At 49.1% G+C, this 17008-nt stretch overlaps 1 protein-coding gene across 1 annotated transcript in view; it reads right to left on the reverse strand.

The window, feature by feature from the left end:
* Window positions 1–17008, reverse strand: part of Dap (death associated protein) — a 57572-nt gene continuing 40564 nt past the window's right edge. Inside the window, exons 3-4 of the mRNA XM_021651757.2 lie at window positions 2241–2283; window positions 1–1100 (exon numbers count right to left, since the gene is read on the reverse strand). Of these exons, the coding sequence (XP_021507432.1) occupies window positions 987–1100; window positions 2241–2283 (157 nt within the window). The 3' untranslated portion in view covers window positions 1–986. The remainder of the gene's footprint in view (window positions 1101–2240; window positions 2284–17008) is intronic.

Below are 17008 nucleotides of genomic sequence, written 5' to 3' on the forward strand. Positions count from 1 at the left end.
CAAGGCAGAAATGCAGGGGCTTTATTGTAGTCAATATATTTTCAATGTCAAAGATTAAGAAATTCATTCAGGGAGACTTGTCGCATTCAGTGACCTAGATCCACAGACACACACCAGAGCTAGCTCAGAGTACACAGAGCACAGGGCAGTCCCTAGGGTTGCTGAACTAACAGGAACTGTGAATGCTTCAGGATGTGTGAGAAGGTCTACACAGGGGGACCTGCTGTTGCTGGCTCTAAGGTCTCATCCTATATTTGGCTCCATATGACAGAGCAAGGCTGTGGGTTCCACAGTGCTGCAGCCGAGCGAGGGTCTCCACAGCAACCCTTGGTTCACACCATTTCAGTAATTACAAAGGAAGAGATGGACAACTCGGGGTCTGGAGGTTTATGTCTCACTGTTAAGTTCACTGCCGGGATACCAAATTGCTCATAGAATTCGAGGAGCCCATCCCTCCTTTAACGCCATGGTACAGGCCTGGTGAGTAGTCCCAGAAAGGCTGGTGGTGTACACACTGCTCACAGAGCCGCAGTGACGTACAGCTGGTGACACTGCAGGCCACTGGGACAGCCAGGAGCCCCCTCCATGAGCAGCACTCTAGAAGGTTCTACATCTTGCTAATGGAGCCCTTTGGTTTTTCAGAGAGCAGGGACCTGCAGCCATGAACTGGGGGCAATCCAGGGCATCCTAGGGCAGGACGGCAGCACAACTGTTAAGAAGTACACCGTTGTGTTTTGTTTTTCTTCTGGGGGGTACAATGACCCTCCGGTGACACTCAACTAGGACTCTTAGAAACAAATTTCGGGGTTTGAGCTTCTTCTACTTTTAAGTATGGGGGTCTGAGACAACGAAAGCCCACTTTGCTTTGCCTTAAGTTTCTGAACTTAGTAAACTGTGCGGTAAGGTTGAGTTTCTGGTCAGGGAAGCGTCCTGGGAGGCGGCCCGGGTTGCTGCTGCCGCGGAGGGTGCTGGGGTCTGGGCAGCAGTCACTTGCGAGGCTGTTGGATGTGCTGCGTTCTTGGAGAAACGTGTTTGTCTATGGAGGCGTGTGGCTTCTGGTGAGCCACCTGTGCAGCTGCCGGGGGAAAGTCTTTGTCACCCTGGGAGAACAGCAATATAAAAGCTGGTTAGCAGTAAATGAATGGGCTAGAGAGGAAGCCCTCCAGCCCCCAGCCCCACCAGTTTCCTGCAGGGGTTGGGGATGAGCTGACTGTGGAGCAGGGGCTACCACTGTGGCTAGCAAGTCCTGCAGGCCACCAGAACTGGAGCAGATGGTGGCAAGAGCCCACAGGACATGGAACGGTGATGATGCTTGCAGGCTTTGCTTGGAGAAGCTCCTCAGCTGCCGCCTGGCTTCTCAGTGCTGAGTTGGAGGTGGGCAGGTTTTCCCTGCTAGATCTACTTTTGTGTCATCCTTAACTGGGAGCAAGACAGGCAGAATCTAGAGTCTCAAACTGGGATTTGTCAGCACAGCTGTTAGCAGGCCTGGGAACTGGTGGGGAGGAAAAGCACAGAGCGGGGTGGAGGGGGCGGGCAGGAGATGGGGTCAGATGTGACCTGGAGAAAGGAGGGGTCAGTTGGCTTTTTATTCCAGCAGTGGGTTTTGATCTGGGCAAGGGCAGACAAAACCATGTAACTAAGGAGTGAGTCTGGCCTTACACAGGCATTTACTTTTCCTGTACACAGCAGACCTGTCACAGTTTGACCCTAGGCCTTAGACAGCTGTGACAGTTCTGCTAGCAATGTTGTTCCCAACAATGGTGGTTTCTCTAGACAGTGTCACTTGGATCTTGAGAGAAAAAGGCTCCTCAAAGGTACATGGTGAGGCAGAAAACACGAGTACAGTCCAAGGGCCAGCAAACAAAAGCAGCCAGGGAGGATACAGATGGGCACACCCAAAATGTCAGTCACAAATACCGAACTGGTTTTCACCGAGGTCTCCTGGGGTCATACCCCGTATTGCTGTTGGGAAAATGTTTGTGGGTCAGGCCACTTAAGGCCCAGAGCCATAGTCTGGATGAGTGAGGACCAAGTGAGACTGCAGCATGCAGGCAGGAGCTCAGCTGTAGGAGTCACAAATTCCTGGAAGGAAGGATGTCACCGGAAAAGGCCGCCAGCTCCAGACTGGATGGGTGGCACTGGTGCTTACTGATGGCACAGGCAACGAGAATGCACGGTTGTTCCTTTGCCCACTCACCCCTACCTCCACCACCCACTGCCCACGCACGGAGGCCACTTACCCGGGCAATAACACCAGAGATGAACACCGTTGGTTTAGGTGGGCTGGGAACAGAGAGAGAGGAAATGAGGACTTAATGAATGATTCACACAAGGGAAAAATGAGCAAAGGCACTGCAGAGGAGACCAGCATGAGCAGTGGTGGCTCCTGCCGAGGAAAAGGAGAAACAGGGAAGCTGACCTCGTCCCCTGTGGGGCTCAGGAGCTGTGGAGCTCAGGGGGAGGGGGGCTTCTGAAGTTAGTGCAGGAAAAGTGAGAGCAGAAATGGACTGCAGCAAACAGCAGCTGAATTGACCAAAAGCTCTGACTCTTGCTGCTGAGATGAATGAGAGGATGAGTTTATAGGGCTGGAAACAGGCTTCCCTGAAGCAAGGCAGATGCAGCTTCACACAGGGTATTCCTCTATAGGGTTCCTAGAAGACCATGGCTTCTGGCAATTTCTAACTGGAGAGACTCAGAGTCAATGCAAAATTCTGGCCCTGGTCCCCCTCCTCCTGTCCCACCACCAAGTATCACAAAGGCAAAATCCTGAAGAAGCCACTGCCACTTAAAACTAAAAGTTATGCATGTGTTTTCTTGTATGATCTGTGCACCGCTGTGTGTGTGATGCCCTCAGAGGGACGGGAAGAAGGCCACCAGGAACTGGAACGTGTAATGTGAGCCATCATGTGGGTGATGGGAATGAATCCAGGTCCTCTAGAAGAGCAGCCAGTGCTCTTAACTGTCGAGCCATCTCTTCTGAGATGGCTTAAAACATAAAAAAAAAAAAAAAGTGTGTGTGAATGTACATGCGTGTGTGTGTGTGTGTGTGTGTGTGTGTGTGTGTGTGTGTGTATAGGTCAGAGGTCACCTTCAGGTGCAGTGCACTTGTGTTTGTGAGACAGGGCTCCTCTCCAGCCTGGGAACTTGATGTGAGCCAAGGCTAGGTGGCTGGTGAGGGGCACTGTGTGGTTTTTTAACTTTCCTATTACACATATTAAATGTGTAGGTTTTCTTCGTGTTACCATCAATTCTTAACATCTTAATTCATATTCAGCTCCCTGAAACTGTCATCAGTACCGAGAACCAGAATATAGCATCAAAGTAATCCATGTTCATGGAGGGAAGAGGGCAGAGCCCAAATGTGTTCCAGTGCTGTAATCTCACCCCACCACTGCAATGGCTCTCCTTCCCATCTTCCTATGATCTGCTCACACTCTTTTCTTGCTATATTTTTTTCTTACAAGTGTAGACAGAATGTCTTGGAACCTGCTTTCTGAACTGAGAATAGGGTGAGTACATTTCCACATAGGAGATCCTATTGTGTGCACTGATTATTTTGGAGAGGTGCATGGCACACAGTTTAGAACCACCAGGATGAGTTGGAGGTAGAGAGCAAGGCACCTTGAGCTAATGTTCCCAAGACAGCCACACCTGAGTCAAATGATTTTGGGCTCTCTATTTTAAAGGCCATTCATTATCTACTTCCCCACTTATTCTAACATCCTTTGACTTTTATATGAAATCTTTGGAATATGTTAACTAAGCAAGACCACTAGCTTCCACCAACTCTGGAGCCAAGAATGTATTTAGAGAATGTCTGAAACCTACAGCACAAATGTCCCTGTTTTGCTGTGACTCCCTACCTGATATAACTGATAGATGCACCTTTCCACTCACTTCCTCCTTCTTTCCCTACCTACCCCCCCCTTCTCTGTGTATGTTTGTGTGTAAAAGCTTTGGGTGACATTGTTCAAACACTGCCTATTCTTTGTCTATCTGGGATAGGGCCTCCAGCTGGCTTAGAATCTGTTATGTAGGCTTGGCTGGCTGGCCAGTGAGTCCACAGGATCTGCCTGTAATTGTCTCCCCAGCACTGGATTTCAACTGCCCTCTCCCATATCTCGCTTCTGCACTGGGTTCTGGGAGACAGGCTCTCATGCTTGTGAGGCAAGGGCTTTACCAACTGGCCTCTCTCCCCATGCAAATGCACTGACTTAGGACTTTCTCGTGTGGCTGCTTCCATGAAAGAACATACCATTGGAAGCAGTCAGAACTCATGTTCCTGGACCATTCTCACTTCTTCATAGGCAGACTGGGGACAGGAGTAAGGACAAGGTCACAGTCCAGAAAGACTGGGGCAGAACGTGGGACCAAAAGGAGGTCTTTGGATGCAGCTGTGCCTAACACCAAACCTGGATGGCAGAGGTTGAGGAAGTAACCCATGAGCTTCCAACCTGTCTCCCACAGCTCTGCTGCTTGGCTATGCAGGGGTCTTTTGTGTGGGTTAGGCTTTGTGTGAGTGCAGTGAGGGCCTCAGGATTTAGAAAGTACACTATTGCTTATGTCCTAGAGCCTTTGGTAAAAGCAACTGAAATTTCCTCAAGTGATTTCTGTTGCTCCATAACCTGAAGAAACTTCATCTTACTCAATACTGTAGAAACATCCCTGTGTCACTCGGTTTCGCTGAGTGCTTATGGTGGGACTAAATGGATTAGGGTTTTCTCTATTGTACAGTGATTTAATGACAGAGAGGAGTCAGTTTGCTAAGTCCAAACCTCCTCATGAAGGGCCTGTGGATGTGCAGTCTCAGAACATGCTGGCTTCTGGCAGGAGCTGCAGGTAGGGCGCTAGGACCATCTTTTGCATGCAGCCTGGAGAATTCATGGCCTAGGAAAGCTGACCAAACTGTGCTTCTGCCTGTGGGAATCTGGTTCCTGTCTGGCCCGAGAGCCCACAGGATAAGTGAGGGCAGATGGAGAGGGCTTGTAAGACCTGGGGTCTCACAGCTTAGGAGTTCAATCGCGCCCTTCCTAGAAACTCCCCCAGACCAAGACTCGTTGCAAAAGCAAGAGGTTTATTAACCATTGTACAATGGGGTCACCCCTGCCGGTCAGCAAAGAGTGGCACCGGGAGACAAAGGCCTTTAGGTTTTTAAAAGAAAAATTGCGGGAAATTTGAAGTTGCAGTTTTGGCAATTTAGGATTGGATGAGGAAGTTATAAAGTAAGATAATTGGTTAGTCTTAGGTGTTCAAGCTTGGCCAGTCCTGCCAAGTGTGGATGCAGCTGCAATTGAAGGTGGGGGTGGTTAGCTCATCCTTGAAGATTAGGGGCTACAGACTTTTGGCTGGAGGTCAAAAGCTACTCAGAAGAAGTCTAGGTTCATTGCTAAGAAACGCTATCTCAAGGACAAGGGTCTGGTCCTTCTTTTGCTGAGTGAAGGTCATTGCTTGCTTGCCCTTTTTTTAATATCTGTCCTCACAGATAGGGTCACATTCCTTCACTCTCTGGAAAGGTACTAAGAGGCTTTAGCTTAACCTGGACCTAAAACTCAAAACTATAGGCTTTAGAAGACATATAGGTTACAAAGTTAGTCTAACCCTTTCAGGCTGACTCTAGGCTCCCGGCTCATCATCTTGGCACTGATGGCCAGTGAACTGCTGACCCCGTTCACTGGGGCTGCTGGGCTTGGGTGGGGAGATTTGAGGCTACGAGGTGTGTGGTCTGTGGACCCCAGAGCCTGAAGGCTGTGGACTGGATGCCAACATTTTTCAATCACTTGGGAAGAAATATAGAAATGGCCATTATTTTGGGTGTCCTTTTAAATATCCAGAAGCAACCTGAAACAGGGGCAGTTCCAACTGATAATGAATTCCATGTCATCTTTCCCCAGGGCGCAGCTGTGAACACAGAGCACAACTGCTGTAATCTTATATGAGTCAAGGTACCTAAATGCAGGATCACAGCAAACCCAGCCCTTCAGGGAACCCACAAGGAAGTCATCCTGGCAGTGACTCTAAAAGGACTTAAATACGTGACTGAGGTCATCCCACAGCCGCACTACCAGAGCCCTAAAAACAAGAAGCGTAAAACTTTCTACCCCATCTCTGTACTTAGACACACACACACACACACACACACACACACACACACACACACAAACACACACACAGTTGAGAAGCAGAGAGCCTAAAACAGCTAAAATGGCTCGGAACTCTGAATTACTATGTGACAGCTGCTGCCAAAGTCTCCTGGAAGCCAGGTTTACCAGGGGCCTCCCATCAGCACCTGCTCCTGGGAGTCAAGAACAGCTGGTCATACCCCAAGGTTGCCTTGGGTACCATATCTCTACCAGCCTCCACTATTTACATTCTAGTCACAGACTGGGTATTTGCTGAGTCAAGCATGATGGGTGGGTGAGGCTTTGCACTGTGACTGACAGGAGGTGTGAGAATCAGGATAGGAGGAGAGCTATTCTGTGTGACCCTGGCCACAGGGCAGGCTGGAGACAAGTCTTCTTTTCCCAGCTCCCACTTCAGTACCCAATCACTCGTGACCTTCCCAAGGAAACAGTGCCATAATAACCTTAGATGGCTGCAGAGACTGAGGGCTGGAAGGAGACCCCAGCAGAATGACCTCTCTTGTCCCACTCATCACAGGTGACATTGTGGAGACAATGGTTACAGGTTCTGAGGACCCATAGGAGGCCCAAGGACAACACTGTCTTCGGTGGCCAAATCCTAAAAATGTATCTGGCACTGGACAAGTCACCACTGCATCTCACAGGGACAGTGTCCTGGAAAGGATGCTGGACTTTGAGTAAGAACTGTGGTTGTGAGGACTGCTGAGTGCCAGGTGGAAGAGACCCAGCTGCCTGTGGGGAGCAGTGATGAGTGGATGATGGCCAGTGCCCTATACAACACAGCTTCTCAGGTGTGTGTGGGAGGGGAGGGGGTGTTTCTGGAACACTGTACCTGAAACTGGCTAGGGGCAGGAAGAGAAAAAGGAGTATAACATTCCTAACAGTCCTGGCCTCCCTGGGGGACAGATAGCCCAGAGACCCTATGGGAAGAAATTTGAGAGGAAGTAAACATTGCAAACTGGAGAGGTAAATATTAAATTTTTTTACACTGTATTAACATTAAATATTAAAAGTTAGTAAACACTAAAAACATGAAGTAAAAAGTTCAAATATTATCTTTTCAAATTCATTTTGGCCATATGTCTTAAAATGTGCACTCTGGCAAAGGGCTGTGTACTCTGTGACCCTATCACTAGGGAAGCTGAAGCACATATTTTGGGAGTTGGAGTTGAGGCCTTCTGGGTCACATGGTGCGTTCCAGGCCAACCTGGTCCTCGACAAAACACTACACCCGTGTCACACACCCAGTGATGCACTCACATCAAGACACTTTACATTTCCCAGTGCTGCCAGGGCCTCTGGGAGCCACACAATCTGGTGTGCACAGCAATCCTGCCACAGTGGCCAAGGACACATCTGTGGCCACACCAACCCTACCTTGGACATGCAGCCACAGCAGGGCTCAATTTGTTCTGGTGGGGATGGTTATTTGTGGTTGGTGTGACCCACGGTCTATAGTCCCAGCCAAAGGGATACAGATCAGGGAAGCAAGGAACTTCCATCGTGAGCATGTGGCTCAGCTGATTCTGACCCAGCAGCAGGGGACAGTACCAGCCACAGTCTAGACAAGGAACATCCAAATTACCTTGGGGATGGCCATTCCTAAGACTTTGGTCATGCATGAGCTTTCATTTAAGCTACTCTGTCTTCCAGTGTTCAGAATTAATCCATAAATGTAAGAAACAATCAGTCAGCCATTGATGGTCTGCAGAAAGGGCAGTGATCTTGGAAGGTGTTTTGGCCAATCTTGAGGAATAAATTACCAGGCCAGGCATTGTGCCACATACCTATAATCCCACCATTAAGGAGGTGGAGGAAGGGGTTCAAGGTCAGTTTGAAACTCTGCCTAAAACCCAAAACCAAAAAAACAAACATAAACTAAACTAAAAAAATGCAAGTACCAAGATGAGTTAAAAAACAAAAACAAAACAAAACAAAACAAAACAAAACAAAACAAAACAAAACAAAACTGAAACAATGCAAGTACCAAGATAAGTAGGGGAATTCCCCAAGCCCAGAATGGCTGTGGTAGAGATCCCGGTTTTGAGACTCACATAATTGTGTTCAGAGTCCTGCTGTCTGCTTGGGTCCTCTGTGAGAGATGGGAGAGGCTGTGAGGGTTTGCTCTTCAGGAAAGTCCTTCTAAAAGCACAGCCCCAGGCCTTCTAAGGTGGCTTTGACACTAGATAGTTCAGTTTGCCCCTTTGTCCATTTTTGAAGCATCCAGTTTCATGACATTCACCACCCTCTCCACATTCTGCTAGCATCTCCATCTCCTAGGCTGCTTCATCATCGTCTGTCTCCTTCAGAGAATAGGTCGCCTCCTCCACTCTGCCTGGCACTGCCATCTATGGCCTGAGGCTCTTCCCAGGCAGGGTCTGTGGCATTGGCAACTTCCAACAAACTTCCAAAAGTCCTTCCAAGATCACTGCCCTTTCTGAGGACCATCAATGGCTGACTGATTGTTTCTTACATTTATAAAGTAATTCTGAACACTGGAAGACAGAGTGGATTAAATGAAAGTCCATGACCGAGGGACTCTGCAGCATGGTACAGAGCCAAAGTTGAGGGCTTAAGGCATTTGTTCTTCGCATGCCCCACAAGTCTGAGGTTCTACAGCAACTTGAACTACTTTGGTGGTGGTGGTGGTGATGTCCTTTCCTCTGATGGAAGTCTTTCTGGCAGGTACTGTTTGGAAGATTCACCACTGTTTTCTCTCAGGAAACAACTGTCACCCCTGCCCTTCTTTGGCCTCAAGAGTCTCCAGTCTTAAAATCACTCATTAAGATTTCAAGGTCAGGAAGAGGAGGTCATTTCCATTAGAGAGGGGAGTACTTCCTGCCCACTGCTGGAAGCTGCTGCTTTGTCACACTGGGATGGAGCAGCTGCTCAGTGTCCTGCACTCAGGCCACTACTGTTTGACCATTAAGGACAGCATCCAACTCTCAACAGGGTCACCTGAGACACAGGCTCTTCCTCCGTCACTCCCTACACTTTCTCATTGAACATTCTGGCATTTCAAGGCACCTGCAGAAGGCAGGATAAAACACCCACAATGCCCAGGGAGTCACTGACCCTATGGAATACAGATATCAGGAAGGCTTATATCACATATTCCTAACTGCCCTGAATTCTGGGACAGCAATTTCTGAAATTAATTTCAGTATTTTACTGAATTATATACAAAAGGCTACTCTCCCAACATGTCACGAACATTAAAAATTCCTGCTGACTTCATGTGATTTCTGCATGCTTACCGTGCTTCATAAGCTCCCTTGTAATGATCACTCTGAGAGGCTAAAGTGACAAGCTCTTTCCACTGTGGGACTGGTCGGGATCCTGATGCTGCCTGGCCTAACTTTCTTCCCTGAGGAATAAGGTACACTGTGCTGGGCAACCCAGCGTGGTCAGTCCAGAAGTGACAGATTTGGTTCCCACCTACAGATCAGATCATCTGCTCTAAGGTCACTCACCCTCTGGGCACTGTGGCCATTTTATCCTGCTTGACAAATCCTTTTAGGTTCTCCTCCTCATCTGCATTTCAGGGTGGTATGGGGATTTCCCCAGAGCACCACCAGGAACCTCTAACACCTACTGGGTCTGTGCTTGCGTTTGATACTCCTCTAAGCTGCAGAGGGCAGGTAACCCCGGGCAGATGGCTGAGAAAGTGGCAGCAGCTAGCCACCGGCATACAGGATCCCTTTGCTGGCAGCTTGTGCTCAGGGATCGCGGTATTCACTGCCTGCCCAGCCCTGCTTCCTAGCTGGTAATGTGCGGTCCTGCCCTAGCCATCCTCCTTGAATTCTGGGAAACTTCCACACGACTTTGAAAAATGCTAAGCTCTTTGTCACCCCAAAACAGGAATCTGTGTGGCGAGGTTCCTGGACAAGCAGCTTGTCCTTCTGAAGCATCCTGGCAGGACTGGGGTAGGAGAGTCACCATGTGAGAGCATCTGTCCACACGTGTGTCTGCACACATGCACACACGTCAGAGAGAGTGTGAAGCCAGGAAAGCTGACCTACTGAGAGTCAAAATGGTAACACAGGCATTCTAGAGTTCTATTAGCAGAATCTTTTCCATACTGGTAGTTTTGATCAGAGTTCAAGATGCTGAAGTAAATGCTTTCCTCCATTCACATCAACCCGAATACCAGGATTCAAATGGCCTGATGGTTGCATAGCAGGAAGTGCTGGGAGCCAGACTCAGACCCAAGGTTGTCCTGGGCCCATGACCACTCTCAAAAGCCTTAGTTTGGTAAGCCTCATACTTGAGGTATTCTCTTCTGTACATGACATCAGGATTCAGCTTTTTAAGGTAAGCAATGTAAATGCAACCCAAGAGTCCCCTATTTGGCAGAACTTATTCAAATCTATTTAAATATTTGCTGACTTAGAAATTTTTAAGAAACCACCATTTATGTCTCCAATACTTAGCTAGCACACAAAGACCTCATACATGGGTTTATGACTCATCCAACTCTCCCCATGAAATGCACCTTCAGTGTGATGAAGCGGCTGCAGGCTTGTTCTGAGCCCTGGCACTGAGCTTGGGGGCTCTTCCACAGCGCTCCTGGTGTTCTGCTCCAGCTCAATTCATGAGCTTCAAGTGGACTGAAGGCTCCAAAGTGGGCACAGGATCATGGTAGAGAGGACGGCCCTGAGGGGCAGGACAGGAGGAAAGGTGGCTTCCGGTCACCAGATGGTGTTCTCAGAGGGTCTGATCTGGTGGCAGGCCATGGCTTAACCTCTCTGTGGCTTAGTTTCTCATCTCTAACATGGGTCGGCGACACCCTACCTCCTCAGGTGCTTGTGTGTGGGGCAACGCATGCACAGCTGAGCATTTAGTATGCATGCCATTGTCAGCTGCTAAGACGACAAGTGTGAGGACGCCATGTCCCCAACTGCTCCCCATGCATGTTTCCGTGACCAGCTTGGCTGTGTCATCTTCAGATCATCCAGCCAAACAAGAGTTGCACCCTGCTAATACGGGACAAGAATGGCTGCCACAGAAAGCAGAGAAAGACCTCAAATCAAAAGAGTCGTCATCACAGGGCCACAGACTTCACTTGAAGGAGAGCTCTCCAGGCCTCACTCTACTTGCTGTCTTGTCTGACCTGATTTAAACAGTTGCTACTTTAGTTCTTAGCTCACTGAGGTCAAGACACAAATGAAAGTGACATGGTGCCCAAGAGCAGTGAAAAGCTGTAGCTGGGCCCTGGCTTTGGCCTCCCTGAATATGGGGATTGGGGGTGCCAGCCTGGCTCAGGGAAAAGTAGGGGGTTGTCAGCAATGAGCTACCAGCTCTGCTATCTGAGCAGGAAACAGCCTGAAGGACTGTTGCTTGGATGTGACAGGCCAGCTGCATGTGGCAACATCCAGAGAAGGCTCCAGGGGGAGCTGGGAGGAAGTGTCCTGGTATGAAGTGACATCAGCATTCAGAAAAGGATTGTCCCCTAGAATTCAAAGTTGCCTGGTGACTCAGGGGTGCAGTACCAGGGTCTTGATGTTAGTTTCTAGGAAGAGGCTTAGCAGTTGCATGAGCCGGTGCTCCCAAACCTGCAGCAGAGTGCTCCTTTATCTGAAGCACCCATACAAGGAGTGCCAGGCTGCCCTGACACCCGGAAGCCCATTGTGAGCACGGACATCTAGGTAAAAGATGAGAAGACACTGGTGCCAGCTCCACCAGTGGGCACTCCTAGTGCACAACTGACTCTCCCACTCACACCGACTCAAAAGGACATCCTAGTCCTTCAGAGGGGCCTGCCCACACCTCAGCTGAATCAACTGTACCTTCCCACATGCCGGGCAAAGCTGGTGGGAGCAGCTATTGCCTGTGTGGGACCCAAGTGCAGGGAGGGCTCAGTGTCCCAGGCAGGGATTAGAGTGATTCTAAAAGCTTGGAGGGGACACAGCTGTGCTGCTGGGGACTTCGTGTGTGAGTGTGTGTGAGTTTGGTGAGGGTACAGGGCAGAAGTGCTGACCTGAGGATGTTACAGTTGAGCTCTGAGGGTGTGAACATCTGTCAGAGATCTTTGGACTCCACGCTGAGATCAAGAGAACAGTGGCTGGAAAAAGTGGTATGCTGTAGCCTTTGTCAGGATATACGGAAAGAGGCCTGGTGACTGGGGTACGCAAGGGGGGTGTGTGTCCGGTGGTACCTGCTTTAATTGGCTGCCCTCTGCATGGAAGCAGAGTTAAAATAACTTGGGAGCAAATCCTGGAACTTTGTTTTGGACCTGTGGCCGTGAGTGCTCCCAAAGCATCTCGTAGCAGACAGATGGAAGACGAGTCGTTTCTTGCTACTCTTCATCCTTTTCATACCTTCTTTGCCTGGTCTTCTGTTATCGGGGTTATTAATTTCATGGAAGCCTAAATAATCATTAGCATGGCTGGTGAGTGGAGGCTACCATTTCACTCCACTGCACCCAGTCTGGGCTTTATAATGGCATTCTTCAAATCTGCCGGCCGAGGCTGCTTCCCGCCTGCTGCCCAATGTCCCCACCAGATGGCACTGTCGGTCCTCTCAGGGCTGGTGAAGGCTGTGGCCAGGCACAGCAATAGGAAACCCAGTGTATCCTATGGCCAAATGGCTTCTAAGGAACCCCTGACTGTCAGGCAGTCTTAGTGGAGGTGGAACTCAGCCTGAGTGCTTTCACTGTGACTAACCTGAGAGAGAATGACCCAAGCCCTTTGCCATAGGCGCACACGATTGGTCGTGTTTTTTAACAGGACATGGGCAGGTAGCAGGCTTGCACAGACGGGTGTGGTTCATATTCAGTCTGGTCTAAGAGCAGCTGCTTTGCAGTGAGGAGAAGTTTTGTCCTGGAATTGGTCCTAAGTGCCTGTTCCCTCCTTTGACTTCCCAAACCCAGGGCCAGCCTGTTCTCCCAAGTGTTCAGTGGTCCCGAGTGATGTAGCAGCTCCTGCTTGGGGGACTAGCATGGCTCTCTCTAGATGCCTGGCTCACTGGATCTTGAGGGTAAAGCCTTAGTTTGCTTGCTGTACCTAGGAGAAGCTAACACTCCCAGAGCTGAGTGTGGGGTTAGCCTGGCCTCTATTTCATGCCTCCTGGGCACTTAAAACACAGTGTGAGAGCTACCAGTTGCTTCACGAGGGGTTGTGTGTTTGACATTCACTTGACCTCTAGATAGTTCCAGAGAGTTGCTTTAGGGCTCGGACTCTTTACAATCAGAAAATGGCCTCCCTTCTCTTTCCTGTTTTCTCCTCCTTCCCCTCCTTCCAGAGGACAAACATCATCGCTACTCCATGACTGATCTCTCCTCACAGACTCTACATGCCGTTACGATGTTGGTGCCCAAGAATCACAACCTTCCTCCCCCACAGAGGAGAGAGCCCTGGGTACACGAGCCCAGTGTTGCTCTCCTTATATCTACACGGAAGCATGGCGTGCTGAGTGTAAGTGCATGTGGGTTATGGAAACAGAGGTTCTGGGTCCAGCTGGGGAGCCTCCTGGCCTCATTTTCTATCTGTAAGATGAGAATGAGATCCACCTCACACAACAGTTAGGAATTTACACGAACAAACCTGTGGCCATATGCAGCACACACCTGTTCTCAAGCTCACATTTGGTGGCAATAATGGAATTAATTTTGTCTTCTGAACTGCAACTTACGAATTTTTTTAGGGACTGGAGAGATGGCTCAATGGGTGAGGATGAATACTCTAGTAGAAAACCCAAGTTTGGTTCTCAGCACCCACACTGGGTGGCTCACAACCACCTGTAACTCCAGCTTCAGAGGACTCAACCCTCTGGGGGCACACGCATGGACATGCACTTATCCACACACAAAATAAAAGTCTTTACAGAGAGGGATTTCTCCATCTTTCCTTCCTTTCCTGTCTCCTTCCCTCGCTCTTTCCTTGATTAGAGAATTTCAGGGCTTTCTGGGCTCATTTGAGGAGTCTCAGGATGACCCCTGAGCTCTTACTCTTTACCATAAGCTTCACTGGTAGCAGAGGACTGGCAGGAATTGCAAGGAGAAAGCCTCCTCCAGTGCAAAGCCCTATCTGTCCTACTCCCAGCATGCTCTGTATTTCCAACAGGACAAGCTGCCTTCCTTGCTGGTGTTCCACAGAAAACAACTTTTAGGAAGAATGTGGTCCAACACCAAAGGTAGGAACATATTTACAAATAAACCAGATGGGTATGTGTTCTGTGTTCCATCACAAGCCACAGTGGGAGCAAGAAGCTGCAGGGCAGGTGGCTACCCTGGGTAGCTCCAGAGCCACATGGCGAAGGGTTTTGGTTGATGGAAAGCAGCCCCTGCACATGCTGAATCAGGAGTTGGACCTGTCAGTAGTGATGTCTGGAAAGCCTCCTGAACTGGGTGGGAACTGCCTGCATTACTGAGAGCAGCCTGAGAATAATCGGTGTGATCATCAGCCTGTGTATAAAACCATTTGTGCATTAAAAGCTTTACAAGTTACTTGATTTCAGTAAGCAACACATTTAAAGCTATCCCATCTTTGATTCTGAAAGCAGGGATGTTTTTAGGTGCATTCTTTGGAATTTCAATTACGAGGGCGTACCAGGGAATAGTCAATGCTGATTAGGCAGGGCCTGAAAACTCAAGCGTTAATTGTTACATCTGGAAATAAATTTCAGGCTCAAGGGTCATAGTTTACTATGGTATGGTTTCTTGGGGCAGGGTGTTCACAGTGCAAAGGACAAAGTATGTGGTTTTAGACTGAGCTGAACTATGGCTCCTAAAAGGAGAAGAACCTGACCAGACAAGTACAAAGTTCCCACCAGAAAGGACATGATGGCCAAACTCAGAAAAGGCCACCCATCTGCATCTGCTTCCATCTCCAGGGTATCGGTCACCAGGAGGCAGAAGCCAGAAATCAGAGCAGAGAAATGATGGTTTCACCTCCTCACTGTACCTTCTGCCAACCACTAGGCCATGAAGCTATTCATCCAGTAAGAACCAAAGCATGGCCAAGAGGACAAATCACAGCAGGGTCAAAGTCTGGTGCACGCATACACACCCAGTGTTGAGGGCTTCCTTACTTCTTTATTGCTGGATCCACAGGATTATGTATCTGTAACCCCTGTCGTCACTTGAGGTGGAGAGGGATTGGGTGAGCTGAGAATCATCAATCACTTCCTGTGTCTGAGATGACAGATTGGCGGCCTGGGCACACTTCACACATAGAAGATGATTTGATTTCCCCCAGGTTACTCTGAGCTCTGGAAAGGATGCTTGGCTCCTTGTTTCTTAAGGAAAAGGAACCCAAAGACTAGTACCATTGTGCTTGGCTGTGGGTTAGAATGCAGCAATCTTTCCTGTTGGCGTTAGCTTTTTTCAGCCTTTGGGAATGCCTCTCAGACATCTTTTGCCATCTCACTTTGCAACAATAAAGCCCATTTGTGAGATCAACTGTCCCACGGAAAGTACCTGCTAGCATGAAAGTGAGGCAGGTTCCAGAGGACAGGAGCAGCAAGGGAAGCAGAGTGCATTGCCCTTAGCACACAAGGGCAGCAGGCTGCAGGACAAATGTGGCCCTTCTGGTGCTTTACAGAAAGAACTGAACCCACAGTGACCTGGGCAGCTCCTCTGCAGAGCTGAGACATGACTAGGGAGATGGCCATAGCATAAAAAGGGCAATGCTGGACCGACCCCTCCGCATCCAGGAAACATTCAGGTTAAAAGAAAGGTTACTCTTTAAGCAGCTAGAGAGGAATTCATATCTATAATCCCTCTGAGATTTACAACCACCTTTGAGATGAACAGGCATTTTCCTCTCCCACCATGTCTCTGTCTCTCTGTCTTTCCCTTTCTCCCTCTCTCCCTCCCTCCCTCTGGCCCCTGTCTCTCTGTCCTTCCCTTCCTCCCTCCTCTCTCCCTCTCTCCCTCTCTTCCTCTGGCCCATCCATTCTGAGTGAAGAAAATGTAAGCCCAGTGTGGCTGCACTGCAGGAGTTTATGAATTGCCATCACTGTCAGCAATGAGCTGATGACGTTTGCCAACGAGGACAGCAAGAATGAATGATGAAGGATACAGACTAGGTTGAAGCTAAACTTGAGTAGGATGCAGGGAGTGCCAGGGTTGGGGAGAAGGAGGTTCAGGGGAGAAGAGCAGCTCCTGGCTGGGAGCTGTACCATGCACGTGGGGCTCTAGCATGGCCTTGGTGTACTGAGCACAGCAGCCAGCCTGTGGAGACCCCAATGCATCCATAGTCACCGAGCAAATCCTAGTGTCCACCACAGTGTGGACCAAGCAGCAGCAACACAGACAAGGTTGACCTAATGATGCAAAACCTCAGTGCTGGGATCTAAGGGATGTGTGGACTCAGGGCAGACTGATCCACTATGCAAACGGACTCAGGGCTTGTCTCTCAGGGCTGAGGGGCAGGCTTGCTCTACAGAAAGCTAATTCTATAGTTCTGCATTTTGTCATCCTTAAACAGACAGCCTGCCTCAAGTGTTGTGTGGACAGTCAGGGAGAATGTCTGATGGTGGAACTGCCCCTGAAGATGTGGGCCATGTGTCCCCTGATCTGTAGAGGTGGGGGTCTGAATCCCCTGTGCTTGCACTGTATGTATGTCCCAGAAATGAACCTGAAATCCAGGAAGGAGGACTATAAGGAGAGGCGAAAATAGTGAGAACCAGTGTGTGGTGGGATGTGTGAGTGTACGGCTCTGACCTGAAACATTTCTTTTCTTAAAGGAAAAAATTCACATTTATTTTGTGTGTATGTTCTGTGTATTTGTGTATGTACATGTGTGTAAAGATGTGCATGCCATGGCACATACAAGAGGAAAATTTGCAGGAGTTGGTTCTCTCCTTCCACTAGTTTTGTCCCAGGGATCAAACTCAGGTCACCAGGCTTGGTTGCAAGCGCTCTT

Source organism: Meriones unguiculatus, chromosome 3 (assembly GCF_030254825.1).
Source record: "Meriones unguiculatus strain TT.TT164.6M chromosome 3, Bangor_MerUng_6.1, whole genome shotgun sequence".
Taxonomy (NCBI): Eukaryota; Metazoa; Chordata; class Mammalia; order Rodentia; family Muridae; genus Meriones; species Meriones unguiculatus.